The sequence below is a fragment of the Ceratotherium simum genome, chromosome 28, assembly GCF_057802395.1.
Source record: "Ceratotherium simum simum isolate JZ-2026a chromosome 28, ASM5780239v1, whole genome shotgun sequence".
NCBI classification, from domain to species: domain Eukaryota; kingdom Metazoa; phylum Chordata; class Mammalia; order Perissodactyla; family Rhinocerotidae; genus Ceratotherium; species Ceratotherium simum.
This window is the reverse complement of record NC_141927.1, coordinates 28,286,801-28,302,703: the sequence shown is the minus strand read 5'-3', so window position 1 is coordinate 28,302,703 and position 15,903 is coordinate 28,286,801. Positions and strand designations below refer to the sequence as shown.

Genomic DNA, 15,903 nt, shown 5'->3' with positions numbered 1-15,903 from the left:
ACTGTTTGAATGTTAGTTGCAGACATAATGCTCCTTTACTCCCAAATTTCCATGTATATTTTGTGAAAATAAAGACTTTCTCTTACATAGCCACAGTATAGTTATCACAGTCAGGAAATTTGCATTGATATAGCACTATTATCTAATCTAAACACTTTATTCAAATCTTGATTATCTCACTAAAATCCTTTATAGCAAAATTTGATAGTGTGTTTGTGCATTTGTAATCTAATCCAGGGTCATGCTGCATTCAGTCTCCTTTGATGTGGAAATAATGCCTCAGATTTTCTTTGTTTTGCATAATCTTGACATTTTTGAAGAGTACAAGCAATTTTACTTTGTAGAAATATCCTTCGTTTGTGGTTTGACTGATGTTTCCTTGTGATTATAGATTGAGGAGATACATTTTTGGCAGGCATACCACAGAATGATTCTCAGTGTGTATCAGGGCTTATGAAATCTGTTTATCCCACTGCTGGTGGTGGTAACTTGGATTACTTAGTTAAGGTGGTGCCTGCCAGATTTCTCTACTAGGATGTTAGTATTTTGTAAATACTAAAAAAATATAAATAGAATATATCCTTCCAAACCAATAGGGAATGGCTTCAAGATGTTAGAGAAAACGTCACAAACCCAATAGAGGCAAGAGGAGAGGTGAAAGTGTGATCAGGAAAGAACATACGTTCTTATGGTGAAGATAAGTAGTTCTATCAGTAGTCATAAGAAATGGAAATGGAGAAAATTTTTACTTCCCTCAGAGACTGAGACTCTCAAATTGGATAAATAGTCAAAATTCAGCTATTATTTGGGATGTATCTAAAACGAGACACCAGAGACTAGAAGTAGAGGAATGGAAAATGGTGTATTGGTATATCAACTAGATACTCATTCAAAATATAGCGAATAATATGAATCAGAAAAGGCTGTAAGACAAAAAGTATAATTAGAAATAAAAAGATTTTATTGATGAAAACCGGCCCGGTTCTCTAGGAAGAATAATTGTAAATTTGTATTTACCTAATAATAGATTCAAAATATATAAAGCAGAAATTGACACAATTTACAAGGAAAAATTGAGAAATCTACCATCATTGTGGGAGAAATTTGAATACACATCCTATTCGAGATCTCAAGCATAGATTAAGCAGAACAACGCAATTGCTGACCTCAGTGTAACAAAACCCTGTGCCCAACAGTTGTGTTTGATGCTGATGCACAATACTCAAGATTGATACCATATAAGGTGACATAGAAGATTCCATTTCCACAGAAAATATTTGTAACTTAAATTTTCTAAATTTATCTATACTGAGATTGTAATTTTATAGTGAAATATTGAGATTTTTTTTTTTTAATGCTGCAGGGATACAATTGGTGTCATGATCGGAACGTGGTTACCATTTTCAGTGCACCCAATTACTGTTATCGTTGTGGGAACCAGGCTGCTATCATGGAATTAGATGACACTTTAAAATATTCCTTGTAAGTAACTTTAAATTTTAATTGTATATAATGACTTTTAGAAGGAGGATTTTAAATGTAGAATATTAAAATTAGAGGTAGAGGATTTCTGCTTCTAGAATAATGGGGTGAAGAACATGGCAAACTCTCTCCCCAACAAAAAAAAACCATTTAACTGGAGAAAATTATTTTAAACAAGTATTTCAAGTTTTTGAAAGTTGTCCTAAGGACATGCAGCAAATAGAGAAACACTTATTCTAGAAGATCTACTAAATCTCAGTAATAGCAGCCAGGGTCTGTGGATTTGAACCACAACATGCTCCCTCCGCCTCCCCCAGATCCCTTGTACAGAAGCTACTCCATGCACCACTTCTCTGGGTAGATGTGGTCAAGAAGGTGGGAGCTTTTCCCCTTCCCCAGCTCCCAGTCTGGGGCTATGGTTTCAGCCCTATGGGGGCAGGTGCCAGCATATCTCACCTATCCCAGTCCTGGGTTACAGAAGCCCTGTTCCTGGTGGGTGCAGTTAAGCAGGCTGAGACTCCCTTCCCCACCTAGCTTCTGGGATGGAAGCTCTACTCTAGACGTGCATGGCAGGCAGAGAATGCTGGGTCCTCAGTTGTTCTTGCCCCAGCACCTGCTCACAACAGGGCTGTCACTTAAGAAGTGGGCCAAATAAGTGGGTGAAGATACAGACTTCCATTTACAAAATAAATAAGTCATGGGGATGTAATGTACAGCATGGTGACTATAGTTAATACTGTATTGTATATTTGAAAGTTGCTAAGAGAATAGATCTTAAAAGTTCTCATCACAAGAAAAAGAATTTGTAACTGTGTGGGGATGTATGTTAACTAGATATATTGTAGTGATCATTTTGCGGTATATACGTCATCAAATCATTACGTTGTACACCTGAAAATAATATAATATTGTATGTTAGTTATAGCCCAATTTAAAAAAAAGTGGGCCACCATACTTGCCCACAGCTCCAAAGCAGTGGCATAGAAGTTCTGCTCAGAGTGAGAGGCAGAACAAACAGTTCCTCAGCTCTGCCTGAGGGGACTGACCTTACTTAGAACAGAGGGTAGAGAATTCCAAGCCTAAGTATTTTGTTGAAAACGGGTATCGTGGAGGAGACCGACTAAGAGGGCTTTCATACCTCCCATGATACTCAAAGCAACAAGCAAAAGAGAAAAGCAAGGAGAATTTTAACAGATAAAAACAATGAAGAAAAATGAACAGAGCCTCAAGAAATGTGGGAGACCTCGAAGCACACATTGGTAGGTGTAATGGGAGCTTCACAAGGAGAGGTGAGAGAGAAAGGGACAGAAAGAATATTTGAAGAAATCATGGCTGAAAACTTCTCAGATTTGATGATAAACATTGATAAACACATCTAAGAAGCTCAACAAACTAATCTGGATAAATTCAAAGACATTCAGAACCAGACACATCATAGTCAAATGCTGAAAGTCTAAAAGAAAAAATCTTGAAAGCGGTAAGAGAAAAGTGACTTACAAAAGTGAATCTCTAGGATAATCAGCTGACATTTCATCAGAAGGGCAATGGGACAGCATATTCAAAGTGCTGAAAAGAAAAAACTCAGCCAAGAATCTTATATCCAGCAAAACTTCAAAATGAATGCAAAAGAAAGATGTTCCCAGATAACAAAACTGAGAAAATTCAGTGCTAGCAGACCTGCCGTACAAGAAATACTACAGGGAGTACTTCAGTCTGAAAGCACATGACACCAGAAAGTTAATCAATATATTGCACACAAGGTAGTAATTGTGAAAGACAGTACAGTTGCATCTTCTTAACTGATTTAAAAATAAGTTGCATAACACAATATGGATATATTTGTAGTGTTGTTGAACTTAAAAGGAAATTAAAAGGAACTAGACAGAAACATAGTATATATGACTGTAACAGCACAGAGGAGGTGGATGGGAACAAAGCTGTACTGAAAAGGAAGTGACCCCAGATGGTAACTCAAATCCTAAGGACGAATATGAAGAAAATAAAAATGAGAAGGTTAATATAACAAAATCTATCAATATGTACTCACTTTCCTTTCTCAACTTCTTTAAGGTCATAAGATTATGTAAGATAATAAATAGGTATTTTGGGAGGTGTAACATATGTAGAAATACTATGTATAACATCAGTAGCAGAAAAAGGGAGGAGAACAGAAAGGGGCTATACTATATAGGAGTAAATTTCTATAATTCACTAGAATTAAGTTAGTATAAACCTGAAGTAGAATTCTGTAAATTAAGTTGTGTATTGTAAGCTGTAGAACAACAGCTAATAAAATAATTTAAGAAAAATAATTTTGAAGTTAAAGGAATTTAAATGATACACTACAAAATATCTTCTTAAAAAAAAAGAAATCAGTTAAAGCAGGAACCAAGAAACAAAGACAAACATATTAAAAAAAAAGAAAATGGCAAGTATTAATCCAGTCATATCAATAATACTAAATTTGAATGGTTTTAGCAATGCAGTGAAAAGGCAGAGATTATCAGTATGTTTTTTAAAGATCCAGCTTTATGATGCATACAGGAAACATAATTTAGATTCAGAAACACAAATAGATTAAAAGTAAAATGGTGGAAAAAGATATACCATGCAGGGGCCAGCCTGGTGGCATAGTGGTTAAGTTCGTGTGCTCGACTTCAGCAGCCTGGGGTTCACTGGTTCGGATCCCAGGCACGGACCGACACACTGCTCATCAAGCCATGCTGTGGCAGCATCCCATATACAAAATAGAGGAGGATGGGCACAGATGTTAGCTCAGAGTCAATCTTCCTCAACGATTGGCAACAGGTGTTAACTCAGGGCTGATCTTCCTCACCAAAAAAAAAGATATACCATGCAAACAGCAACCACAAGAGCCCTGGACTGGATATACTAATATCAGACAAAATAGATTTCAAAACAAAAATTGTTACTAGACATAAAGAAGAACATTTCATAATGTTTAAAGAGCCACACCATTAGGAAGATACGTCAATTATAAGCGTATGCAGTTAACAGTGGAGCCCTAGAATTTATGGAGCAAAAACGAACAGAAGTGAAGGGAGACATAGACAATTCAGCAATAATAGTTGGAGACTTTATTATGCCACTTTCAATAACAGAACTAGGCAGAAGATTAGCAAGGAAATAGAAGACTTGAGAAACACTATAACTGTACCTAACATCCACAGAACACTTCACCCAACAACAGCAGAATACATTCTCTCCAAATGCACATGAAACATTGTCCAAGGTTGACCATATGCTAAGCCGTAAACCGAGCTTCCATAAATTTTAAAAGATTGGGATCATACAAACTGTCTTCTCCAAACACAGTGGAATGAAGTTAGAAATCAGTAACAAAAGGAAAACTGGAAGATTTATAAATATGTGGAAATTAACAAACTCCTAACTAACCTATGGGTCAAAGAAGAAATCACAAGGGAAATTAGAAAATACTTTGAGATGAATAAAAACAAAAACACAATGTACCAAAACATGGGATACAATGAAAGCAGTGTTTTCAGGGAAATGTGTAGCTGTAAATGCCTATATTAGAAATCAAGAAAGCTCTCAAATCGGTAACCTAACTTTACGCTATAAGGACCTAGAAAAAGAGCAAACTAAACCAGGGCCGGCCCCGTGGCTTAGCGGTTGAGTGCGTGCTCTCCGCTGCCGGCGGCCCGGGTTCGGATCCCGGGTGCGCACGGAGGCACCGCTCCTCCAGCCATGCTGAGGCCGCATCCCACATACAGCAACTAGAAGGATGTGCAGCTATGACAGACAACTATGTACTGGGGCTTTGGGGGAAAAATAAATAAATAAAATCTAAAAAAAAAAAAAAAAAAAGGCAAACTAAACCAAATGTAAGCAGTGAAAGGAAATAGAGTGGAAATAAAATAAAATAGTAGAAAAACAATAGAGAAAATCAATGAAACCAAAAGTTGATTCTCTTAAAAGATCAACAAAATTGAAAAGACTTAACTAGACTGGCCAAAAAAAAAGAATGAAGACACATTATCAAAATCACTATACACGTTACTGAAATAAAAGAATTATAAGAGTATATAATGAATATCTGTATGGCAACAAATTAGGTAACTTGGATGAAATGGACAAATTCCTAGCAAGACAAAAACTACCAAAACCAACTCTAGAAATACAAGTGAAGAAATTGAATTACTAATTTTATAACTTCCTACAAAGAAAAGCCCAGGCCCACTTGGCTTCCCTGGTGAATTGACCAAATGTTTAAAAAGGAATTAACACCAAACCTTCACAAATACCTGCAAAAAACAGGAGGAGGAGGATCACTTCTCAACTCATTCTTTGAGGCCTGTATTACTCCAATACCAAAATCAAGGACATTTTAAGAAAACTACAGACCAATACTCTTTATGCATATAGATGCAAAAATCTGCAACAAAATACTAGCAAGCCAAATCCAGCAATAGATAAAAAGGATTATACTCCGTGACCAAATGGGATTTATTCCAGGAATGCAAGGTTGGTTCAAAATATAAAAATCAAGATAATAAGCCATATTAAGAGAATAAAGGACAAAAACCGCATGATCATCTCAGTAAAGCCAGAAAAAGCATTTGTCACAATCTAACACCCTTTCATAATAAAAATGCTCAACTAGTCAAAGAAGGGGACTTCCTCATCCTGATAAAGATCATCTACAAAAACCCACAGCTAGCATCATTCTTAATAGTGAAAGACTGGATACTCTCTCCCTAAAATCTAGAACAAAACAAGCTTGTCCACCCTGACTGCTTCCATTCAGCTGATCATAATATTAAACTTTTTATGCCAGGCACCAACCAGACATTTTGTCTGCTTAAATTTTCACCATAACTCTGGGGTAGTTTTATGGACGAGAACACCTGCAGTGACTTGCCAGGGTCATTGCAGTCCTAAACAACACAGTAAAGGTGGGAAACCAGGACTGCTCTTTCTACTACATGTCTTTTTCTTTATTAATTTGTTTGGTTGCAAATTCAAAGCCTTTAACTATTTGCTTTCCTTTTTGTCCTTTATAGCCTTCAGTTTGATCCCGCACCTCGTCGTGGAGAGCCTCATGTTACCCGGCGCACCCCAGACTACTTCCTGTAAATTCCTCCTGGGAAAACCTGCCTTTGTATGTGGAAGTATACCTGGCTTTTTAAATATATATATATATTTAGAAACAAAACAAAAAAAGCAACAGTAATCTATGTGTTTCTGTAACAAATTGGGATCTGTCTTGGCATTAAACCATATCATGGACCAAAATGTGCCATACTAATGGTGAGCATTTAGCACAATTTGAGATTGAAATTTAGTACAACACTATGTTCTAGATCGGTCAGTCTTAACAGTTTGCCTGCTGTATTTGTAGTAACCATTTTCCTCTGGACTGTTCAAGCAAAAAAGGTAACTAACTCCTTCATCTCCTTTTGCACTTACTTGGAAATCTTAGTTATAGTGTTAACTGGCATGGATTAATAGAGTTGGAGTTTTATTTTTAAGAAAAATTCACAAGCTAACTTCCATTTAATCCATTACCCTTTATTTTATTAAAATGTATAATTAACTTAACTGAAGAAAAGATTCTTGGGAGTATGTTGTCATAACATTTAAAGAGATTTCCATTCATTTAACTACATTACTGTTCTGTGTTGCTCTGCGTCTTTCTGTGTCTGTCATGACAGTGCTTGCATCCCATTTGATGTGCTGAGCAAATAAACTTTCCATTTGAGACAAAAACATTGATTTACTGTGCTATGCTTTAAATGAAAGTTTTACTATTTTGAAACTTGATATAAAATATCTTGACCTTCAATAAACAGTTATGTTGAAGTAATTTAAATGTAATGTTCTTTGTATGGGGCTTATTTTCAGAAGAAAAAAATTTCAAATAGTAGCTGATAACTCTTAGACCATAAAAATAGCCATTTTTATTTCTAAACATTTTATAGGTAAATTTGTATTAATGTATTCACATTTTTAAGTACAGATAGTATTGAAATATTATATAGCTGGGAACAATCTTTTAAAAACCAAAATGTGTTATTTTATCTTTACCTTTTGATCTAGGAATGAGAATAAATCTCCACAAGCGAGTTTAGTAGAAATAGTAGTAATAGTACTATTGAGATGTATAATATAAATTCCAAATAGTAGAGGGGAAAACGTGGGTGGGAAGTGAGAGTGGGAGTGGAAGACACAAGGAAAAAACTCACTTTTTTAAATCTTTATTAAAAAAAAACAAGATGGCAGAAATAAGTATAAATATCTCAAAATTGTAATCAGTTAAATGGCCCAAATTCTCTAGTTAAAAGACAAAAGGTCAAATTTTATTTTTAAAAAAGTCCAGCTAGGATTTTTTAAAAATACGACCCATTTTTAAAATCCTAATGGGGGGCTGGCCTGGTGGTGTAGTGGTTAAGTTCATGGGCTCTGCCTCGGTGGCCCAGGGTTCGCAAGTTCAGATCCCGGGTGAGGACCTACACACTGCTCATCAAGCTGTGCTGTGGCGGTGTCCCACATACAAAATAGAGGAAGATTGGCACAGGTGTTAGCTCAGGGCAACTCTTAGCACGAAAAAAAAGTAAAATGTTGCAGCCACTTTGGGAAACTGTTGGCAACTTCTTAAACATAAAATTTCCTTATGACCCAGCCATTCCGCTCCTACGTATCTACCCAAGAGAAATTAAAATACATGTTCACACAAAGACATGCATGCATATGTCCATCAAGTGTTGACTGGATAGGCAAAATATACTCATACAATGGTAAACAGACATTAATAAAAAGGAATGAATGGAAACATTACAACATGAATGAACTTCAAAACATGCTAGTGAAAGAAGCCAGATGTGAGAAAATACATATTATATGATTCTATTTATATGAAATGTCCATAAAAGGTAAATTATAGAGACAGAAGTAGATTCGTGGTTGCCTGGGGCTGGCCAGTGGGAATGGGAATTAACTGTAAATGGGCATGAGCGATCTTACTGGAATGATGAAAATGTTCCAAAATTGATTTATGGTCATGGTTGCTCCATTTGGTAAATTCACTAAAAATCTTTGAATTGTACCTTTTAAATGCAAAAATTTTAGGGGCCAGCCCCATAGCCTAGTGGTTAAGTTCGGGGCACTCTGCCTTGGCAGCCTGGGTTCGTGGGTTCAGATGCCAGGCGCGGACCTACACCACTTGTCAGCCATGCTGTGGCCCCGACCCACATACAAAATGGAGGAAGATTGGCACAGATGTTAGCTCAGGGCAAATCTTCCTCAAGCGCAAAGAGGAAGATTGGCAATGGATGTTAGCTCAGAGCAAGTCTTCCTCAGCAAAAAATATGTATTGTAAAATATACCTCAATGAAGCTGTTTACAGAACAAAATAAAACTTGTGCCATGCAACCAAACCAGTCTTTAGGGGAAATTTACGACTGCTTGTATTGTAACAGAGGAAAAGCTGAAAACTAATGAGCTAAGTGTTTATTAGTCCATAAAAGTTAAAAGATTAAGAGCCAATATCAAAAGAAATAAAAGATTCAAAAGATCAACAGAACCAAAGTTGATACTTGAAAAGACTAATAAAACATTCAGAAGGCACAAATAAAAGCATGAATTCGCAAAATAAAAGATAACAGAAGTGATTAAAAAATTAAGAGGGTACTATGAATAATATTTGACAATAAATTTGAAAACAGAAGTGATGAGCAGTTACCAGAGTATTGTGACCATATCAAACTGGCTCAAGAATAGAGTCTAAAATACTTCTGTTACTCTTAAAGAAATTGAATAACTCATTTAAAGAATACACTAGATACCATGCTGTTCATAGGAGCATTATTCACAATAACCAAAAGGTAGAAACAACCCAATGTCCATGAGTAGACAAATGGATAAACAAAATGTGTATATAGACAGTGGAGTATTATTCAGCCATAAAAAGGAAGGAAATTCTGATACATGTTACAACATGGATGGATTGAAAACATGCTAAGTGCGATGAACCAGACACAAAAATGTATATTTCCACTTATACGAGGTACCTCGAATAGGCAAATTCACAGAGACAGACAGTAGAATAGCGATTGCCAGAGGCTCGGGGGAGGAGAGGAAGGAGGCAATGGGGAGTTATTATTCAGTGGGTACAGAGTTTGGGATGATGAAAAAGCTCTAGAAATTGTGATGATGGTTGCACGATATTGTGAACATCCTTAATGCCACTGAATTGTACAGTTTAAAATGGTTAAAATGGTAGATTTGTTATGTATATTTTACCACAATAAAAAAAAAGAATCAGCTTGTTATATTCACACACCTTTGGGGGGGTGGGGGGAGCAACCTGCTAGGAGTTTGACCAGGATTGTATTGAGTCTCTATCACTTTGGGGAGAATAAACATTTTTTACAGGGAGTCTACCAGTCCATGGAGATGGCATACACCTCCTTTAAGTCTCCCTTAATTTCTCTCAACAGTGTATTACAATATTTGGTGTCTCGGTGTCTAACCATATATGATGTTTAAATACTGTTGTAAATGATACATATCTTTCAATTTTATTTTCTAATTGTTTATTGATGATAAATAGAAATAAAAGTGATTTTTAAGAATATTTTCTTGGGGCCAGCTCTGTGCCTTAGCGGTTAAGTGCGCACGCTCTGCTGCTGGCGGCCCGGGTTTGGATCCCGGGCGCGCACCGACGCACTGCTTCTCTGGCCATGCTGAGGCCGTGTCCCACATACAGCAACTAGAGGGATGTGCAGCTATGACATACGGCTATCTACTGGGGCTTTGGGGGGAAAAATAAATAAATAAATAAAATCTTTTAAAAAAAAAAAAGTCTCCCTTAATTTCTCTCAACAGTGTATTACAATATTTGGTGTCTTGGCGTCTAACCATATTTGATGTTTAAATACTGTTGTAAATGATACATTTCTTACAATTTTATTTTCTAATTGTTTATTGATGATAAATAGAAATAAGAGTGATTTTTAAAAATATTTTCTTGGGGCCGGATCCATGGCTTAGCAGTTAAGTGCGTGCGCTCCGCTGCTGGCAGCCTGGGTTCGGATCCCGGGCGCGCACCGATGCACTGCTTCTCCGGCCATGCTGAGGCCGCGTCCCACATACAGCAACTAGAAGGCTGTGCAGTTATGACATACAACTATCTACTGGGGCTTTGGGGGGAAAAATAAAGTTTTAAAAATATTTTCTTGTATCCAGTTGCTGTACTAAATACACTTAATACTTATCAGAAATTACTTTGGATTTTTTTAATTACAAAATCATGTTGTCTGTGAATACAAGGCTTCTTCCTTCCTAATCTTTATGACATTTCTTATATGTTGCATATTGATTAGCTAAGACAACCAGTATTTCATGTTAGCTGTAGGTTTTTTGGAAGTATTTATGCCTTACTACTGTTTCTTGTAGGCAGCGTATAGTTGGGCATTTTTTTTTCTTGAAACAATCTAACACTGTCTTTAACTGGGGGTATTTAGATCATTTATATTTAATCTGATTATTGGCATAGGTTAGGTTTAAATCTGTCATTCTGCTATTTGTTTTCTATTTGTCTCATACGTTCTTTTTCTCGTTTTCTTAATTCTTTTGGATTAATTGAATATTTTTTATTACATTTATCCCTTTAGTGGCTTATCAGCTGTACATCTTTGTTACTTTACTGGTTGCTTTAGGATTGGTGGTACATTTTTAATGTACAGTCTACCTTCCAGTGATGTTATTCCACTTCACATAAACTCTAAGAACCTTATAATAGTTTCTTCCACTTACCCCCTCTCAAACTTTGTGCTATTTTTGTTATACATTTTGCTTTTACATGTATTTAAAATCCTATATAACATTATTACTTTTGATTAAACAGTAGATTATCATTTAAAGGGATTTAAATAATAAGAAAAAAACTTTTATGTGTTTACTCATGTAAATAAATATTATTTCCAGTGCTCTTCATTCCTTTGTGTAAATTCATATTTTTGGTATAATTTTTCTTCTGCCTTAAAGACTTACTTGAATATTTTTTTATAGTGCAAGTCTGCTGGTGATGAATTCCTTCAACTTCTGTATGCATTAAAAACTATTCATTTCATGTTCATTTTTGAAAGATGTTTTCACGAGGTATAGAATTCTATCATTACTCATAGACCCGAGTCCATAGGCCACAAATTCCACTAACGGGGGGCTGGCTGTGTTACCTTGTGCTTAGGGTAGGGGTTGGGGTGCTAGGTTCTCCTGTGTTCCTGCTCCCCCCTTAGCTCTCCCTTGTCCCTGCATACCTGTATCCGAGAGGGTCTGTCCGCATGCTCTCACCCCTTCCCCCGTTGTAGACTGCTGTTGCTTGTGAGTCGGTGCTGAGCTCATGGTAGGAGTAGGTGAGATTCCCTCTTGTCCCGTTCAGACTCCAGCTCAGGCAGGTCCTTTGTGCTTTGGCTTCAGAGATGAGGTTTTCTTAGCATTCCTGCTTCTCCTACCTGTGGTAGCCAAACTCTGCCTTACATCTCTGGTTGGTCTAGGGTGGTGGTTTTCCGCGCCACCCCCAGCAGTAGCAAACATGTGTTTGGTGTCTGTATCTGCCCCTCCCCCAGGAGTAGAGAATTTTTTCTTCTCCCCTTCCCCCGGAAGCAATAAATCTTCGCCTGTGTCCTGGGAGAAGCAGATGGATTTTGCTTCTACTGCTTCTCCAGAAACAGTAAATCTTTGCCACTGTCCTGTGGCCATAGTACTGGGTGTTCCTACCACCCCCAGCAGGTTAAGACTTTGGCTTCGTAGGGGAGAAGGATCCCGGGAAGCTAGTGGGGCTTTGAGCTTGTTCCTCCGCAGCCACCTATCACCTCCTGGTTTGCACCGAGGTCGGCTGTCTCGGGTCTTCTGCACTGCTCTCACGCCTTCTCCTGAACACCTGCTGAAGGCCGATGGAGAGGAGCTTTCAGGTGAGCGGGAACTCCCTTTGTGTCTGAGGCCCCAGCCAGGACTGGCTTCATGGAGGGTGACCTGTGCAGTCACATACAGCCCCACACTTAGACGGGCCTTGTGCTTGTTTAATGCTCTGCTGTCACCATCTTGAATTCTTCGTTTTTGAGCAAGTGTTCCTGCATTTTCGTTCCACACTAAGACTCACAAATTGAATACCCAGTCCTGTTCCAGAGGGATGCAGGTGCCCACGCCTGGCCTTTAAAAATGTCTTAGCTGAATTTTTCTGATCTGCTTGTATAGCAGCCCCCTTTTTCCCCATGCTCTGCCAAAGGGAAGAGTCTACGTATCCTGTCTCTCCTGGAGCGGATCATCCCTGTCCGGGGTTCAGTTTCTGTGATTGCTTGCAGCCTCGGTGATCTGAGGGCTCAAAAGTGTTATGATTTTAGATCATCCAGCTGTTTCTTGTTGTTAGGGTGGGAGAAACATTCTCCTACATCCGAAGTAGAAGTCCAAAACTGCTGTATGGTTTAGAACTTATTTTTAGGATCTCAATTTCAGCTAGCAGAACAATTAACTGATTAAGGCTGGTTCCCTCCCTTTTAAAGGGTAATGTCACATTTCCTTCAAAATTTCCTTCAGAAAAAGATGGCTTTGTGTTTTTTATTTTCTTTTCTCCCCACATCCAAATACCTCTTAGTGTCACTGTCAAAATAGTAGGACAACCTACAATGACATTTATAGGTTGTTTTGATAACAGGGGCTATTGTATTTATTAAACTCAAATGAGTAGATCTCCCACATCAGTCCATTACATTGAGGGAGAGAGTTTACAAAGTGAAGCATAAACAGAGATGAGGATTAATAAAATTAGGAGAAATTCTCTAAATAAGCATATGTGGCTTGCATGCTAGAGATACATAGGTTATACAGTTCACTCATCATTTTGACTGCATACTATTTTTAAATACTCGGAATGTTCTTTAGTCTACTTAAGAGGTAAGTCTTTTAAATTCTTCGATTTCACTCCACTGAAGTATATTATTAAAAACAAAATAAATAGGCTAAGTTGAAAGAAGACTCAAATTAGTTTTCCCTGGGGCAATTTTTTTTTTTAATCTAAACCTGTCTTAAGTCACAGCTTTCTCATATGTCACTTGAGAAATTTACGTCTGTCCCTTTTTTATCTTAAACCTGTTGATATCCTTCAACATCTTATCATGGAAAATTATACAAAAGTAGAAAGAGGACTATAAGGTACCCCAATATACCTTTTACTTAGCTTTAATATTTATTCATCTATATCCCCACCTACTGTTCCCCAATCCCGATTATTTTGAAGGAAATTTTGACCGTAATTCCTATCATATTGTAGAATGTATCTTTAGACATAAGGATTCTCTTTCTCTCTTTCTCTCTCCACTTTCTCTCTCTCTTTCTCTCTCCAGCTTAACCACAATACCATCATCACACCTAGGAAAAGTAATTCCTTAATTGTGTTTCTAATTTTTCCAACTCATTGCAAGAGGACTACAATATAAAAGAATAGTATTATTAACTAAGAATCTAAAGATTTAAGGCATCTGTAGTTCCTTTCCCTAAATTCAGAGGAAGGATTAGCTTTTGTAACCAAGGAAACAATTAACCCTCTCTATTTTTAGCCCCTTAGTTGTACATGCAACTGATAGTGTTTTCTCTTTGTGTCAAAGAAAAATATATTGCCAAGCAAGAAATGGCCCTAATGATTTTTGTGTTAGAAATTGGGGGGACGAGAGAAATCTTTATACCACAAATTTTAGGAACTATTTGTTCATTGCTGAAATTTTGGCTTTTTAAAAGATAAAGATCTTTTTTTAATGGTAATAATCATTTTCTGTAGTCAATATCCTTGGAAATAGTTGTGGATTGACAATTGAAAATAGAGCCTGTGAAAGTCTGTGATCAGAACAGGTAAATATGGAAATGTTCATTCTTTTTCTTTTGCATTTGAGTCTATTCAAAGAATAATGGAAGCTTACTGAATCTTTGAAAGAAACCCTGATAAAGAGATAGCGGCAGCTAGAGAAACCAAAGATTCCACCCAGAAAAGTATAAGTCATTCCTAAAGATGTCTTTATATTGTTGGGAAAAATGCTCTACATATTTCTTGTACTAGTTATTGCCACTTAACAAAGTCCTACCAAATGTTGTAGCTTAAAACAGCATTTATCATCTCCTGCTGTTTCTGTGGGTCGGGAATCCAGAAGCAGCTTAGTTGGGTGGTCCTGGCTCGAAGTCTCTCATTAGGTTACTTCAAGGTATGATTGAGGCTGGAGCATTCACCCCAAGCCCACTTATGCAGCTACTGGCAGGAGGCTTCAGTACCTTGACATGTGGTCCTCTCCACTGGGCTGCTAACAACACATTTCCATCAGCCTAATTGATGAGACAGAGAGAGAACCAAGATAGGAGCACAGTCCTTTATAATCTAGTCTAAGGGACATATCGTTACATCTGGTTAATTCTATTCGTCATCATACTGATCAGCTCTGGTATGCTGTGGGAGGGAACAGCACAAAAGTGTGACTACCAGGACAGAGGGATCATTGGGGGCCATCTTGGAGGCTGGCTCCCACAGCCAGCCTCAACCCCCCAGTGATTCATTCCCTCCCAAGGAATACAAAAGTCTCAACCCATTACCACATCAGCTCAAAACCCAGAATCTCAGCATCTAAATCAGGTCCAGGTGCAGAGGAGCCTACTAGGGTGTATGCAGTTCTTAAGTACAGCTCTCAAGCACAGGTCCTCCTGATCTGTAGGCCTGTGAACTAGAGACCCGTTATTGCTTCTCCCCACACCCAGCATATGATGGTGAGAGAGACAGGATGATGTCTGCTCACAAAGACTGAAAATGAAAGACACAGAAGTTACTGATCTATGAGCAGTTCTGAAATCCTGCTGGGCAAGTGATAGAAATTCCTTAACTAGAACTCAGTCCTATTCCTGCCAGGAAGTGACCTTCCAACGGCTCTTGACTCGGCCCTCAGAGACCTTGGTTTCACGTTCTGTCATTCTTTTCATGAGAGGCGGCACAGGTTTACAGCAGAGCCGTTTTCTCAGCTTGCTTCCTGCCAGTAGAATTTTGAGGGTCCAAAGGCCTCTTTTAATTTTTACTTCTTTCAGTCCAAGCTGTCCAGGTTACTGCTGATAGAATTATTTTTAAAACTTTTGAGTCTTCTGTGATTCTTATTCCTGAGGCATCACCTTTGGTCTTTCTCAGGTCTTAACAAAGGATTTTACAGCTACACTCGTGGCTTAATCTTCATACCACGCTCTCCTGAGAGTACCCTTGATGTGATCTTTGCTCTGAGGCCATTTCTTAATTTTAGCATTATTTGCCACCTGGAGAGGCTGGGAATCTTCTACACCAATGAGCCCTGGTTTCTTTTTAAGTCCTTTCTTTAGCTTATCTCTTTCCTCTCACATTTTACTTTAAGCAGCAAGAAG

General features: G+C 37.7%; 1 protein-coding gene across 1 annotated transcript in view; it reads left to right on the top strand.

The window, feature by feature from the left end:
- Positions 1 to 7,330, top strand: part of PPP2CB (protein phosphatase 2 catalytic subunit beta) — a 35,103-nt gene extending 27,773 nt beyond the window's left edge. Inside the window, exons 6-7 of the mRNA XM_014786322.2 lie at positions 1,364 to 1,482; positions 6,528 to 7,330. Of these exons, the coding sequence (XP_014641808.2) occupies positions 1,364 to 1,482; positions 6,528 to 6,600 (192 nt within the window). The 3' untranslated portion in view covers positions 6,601 to 7,330. The remainder of the gene's footprint in view (positions 1 to 1,363; positions 1,483 to 6,527) is intronic.
- Positions 7,331 to 15,903: the final 8,573 nt, after the last annotated feature.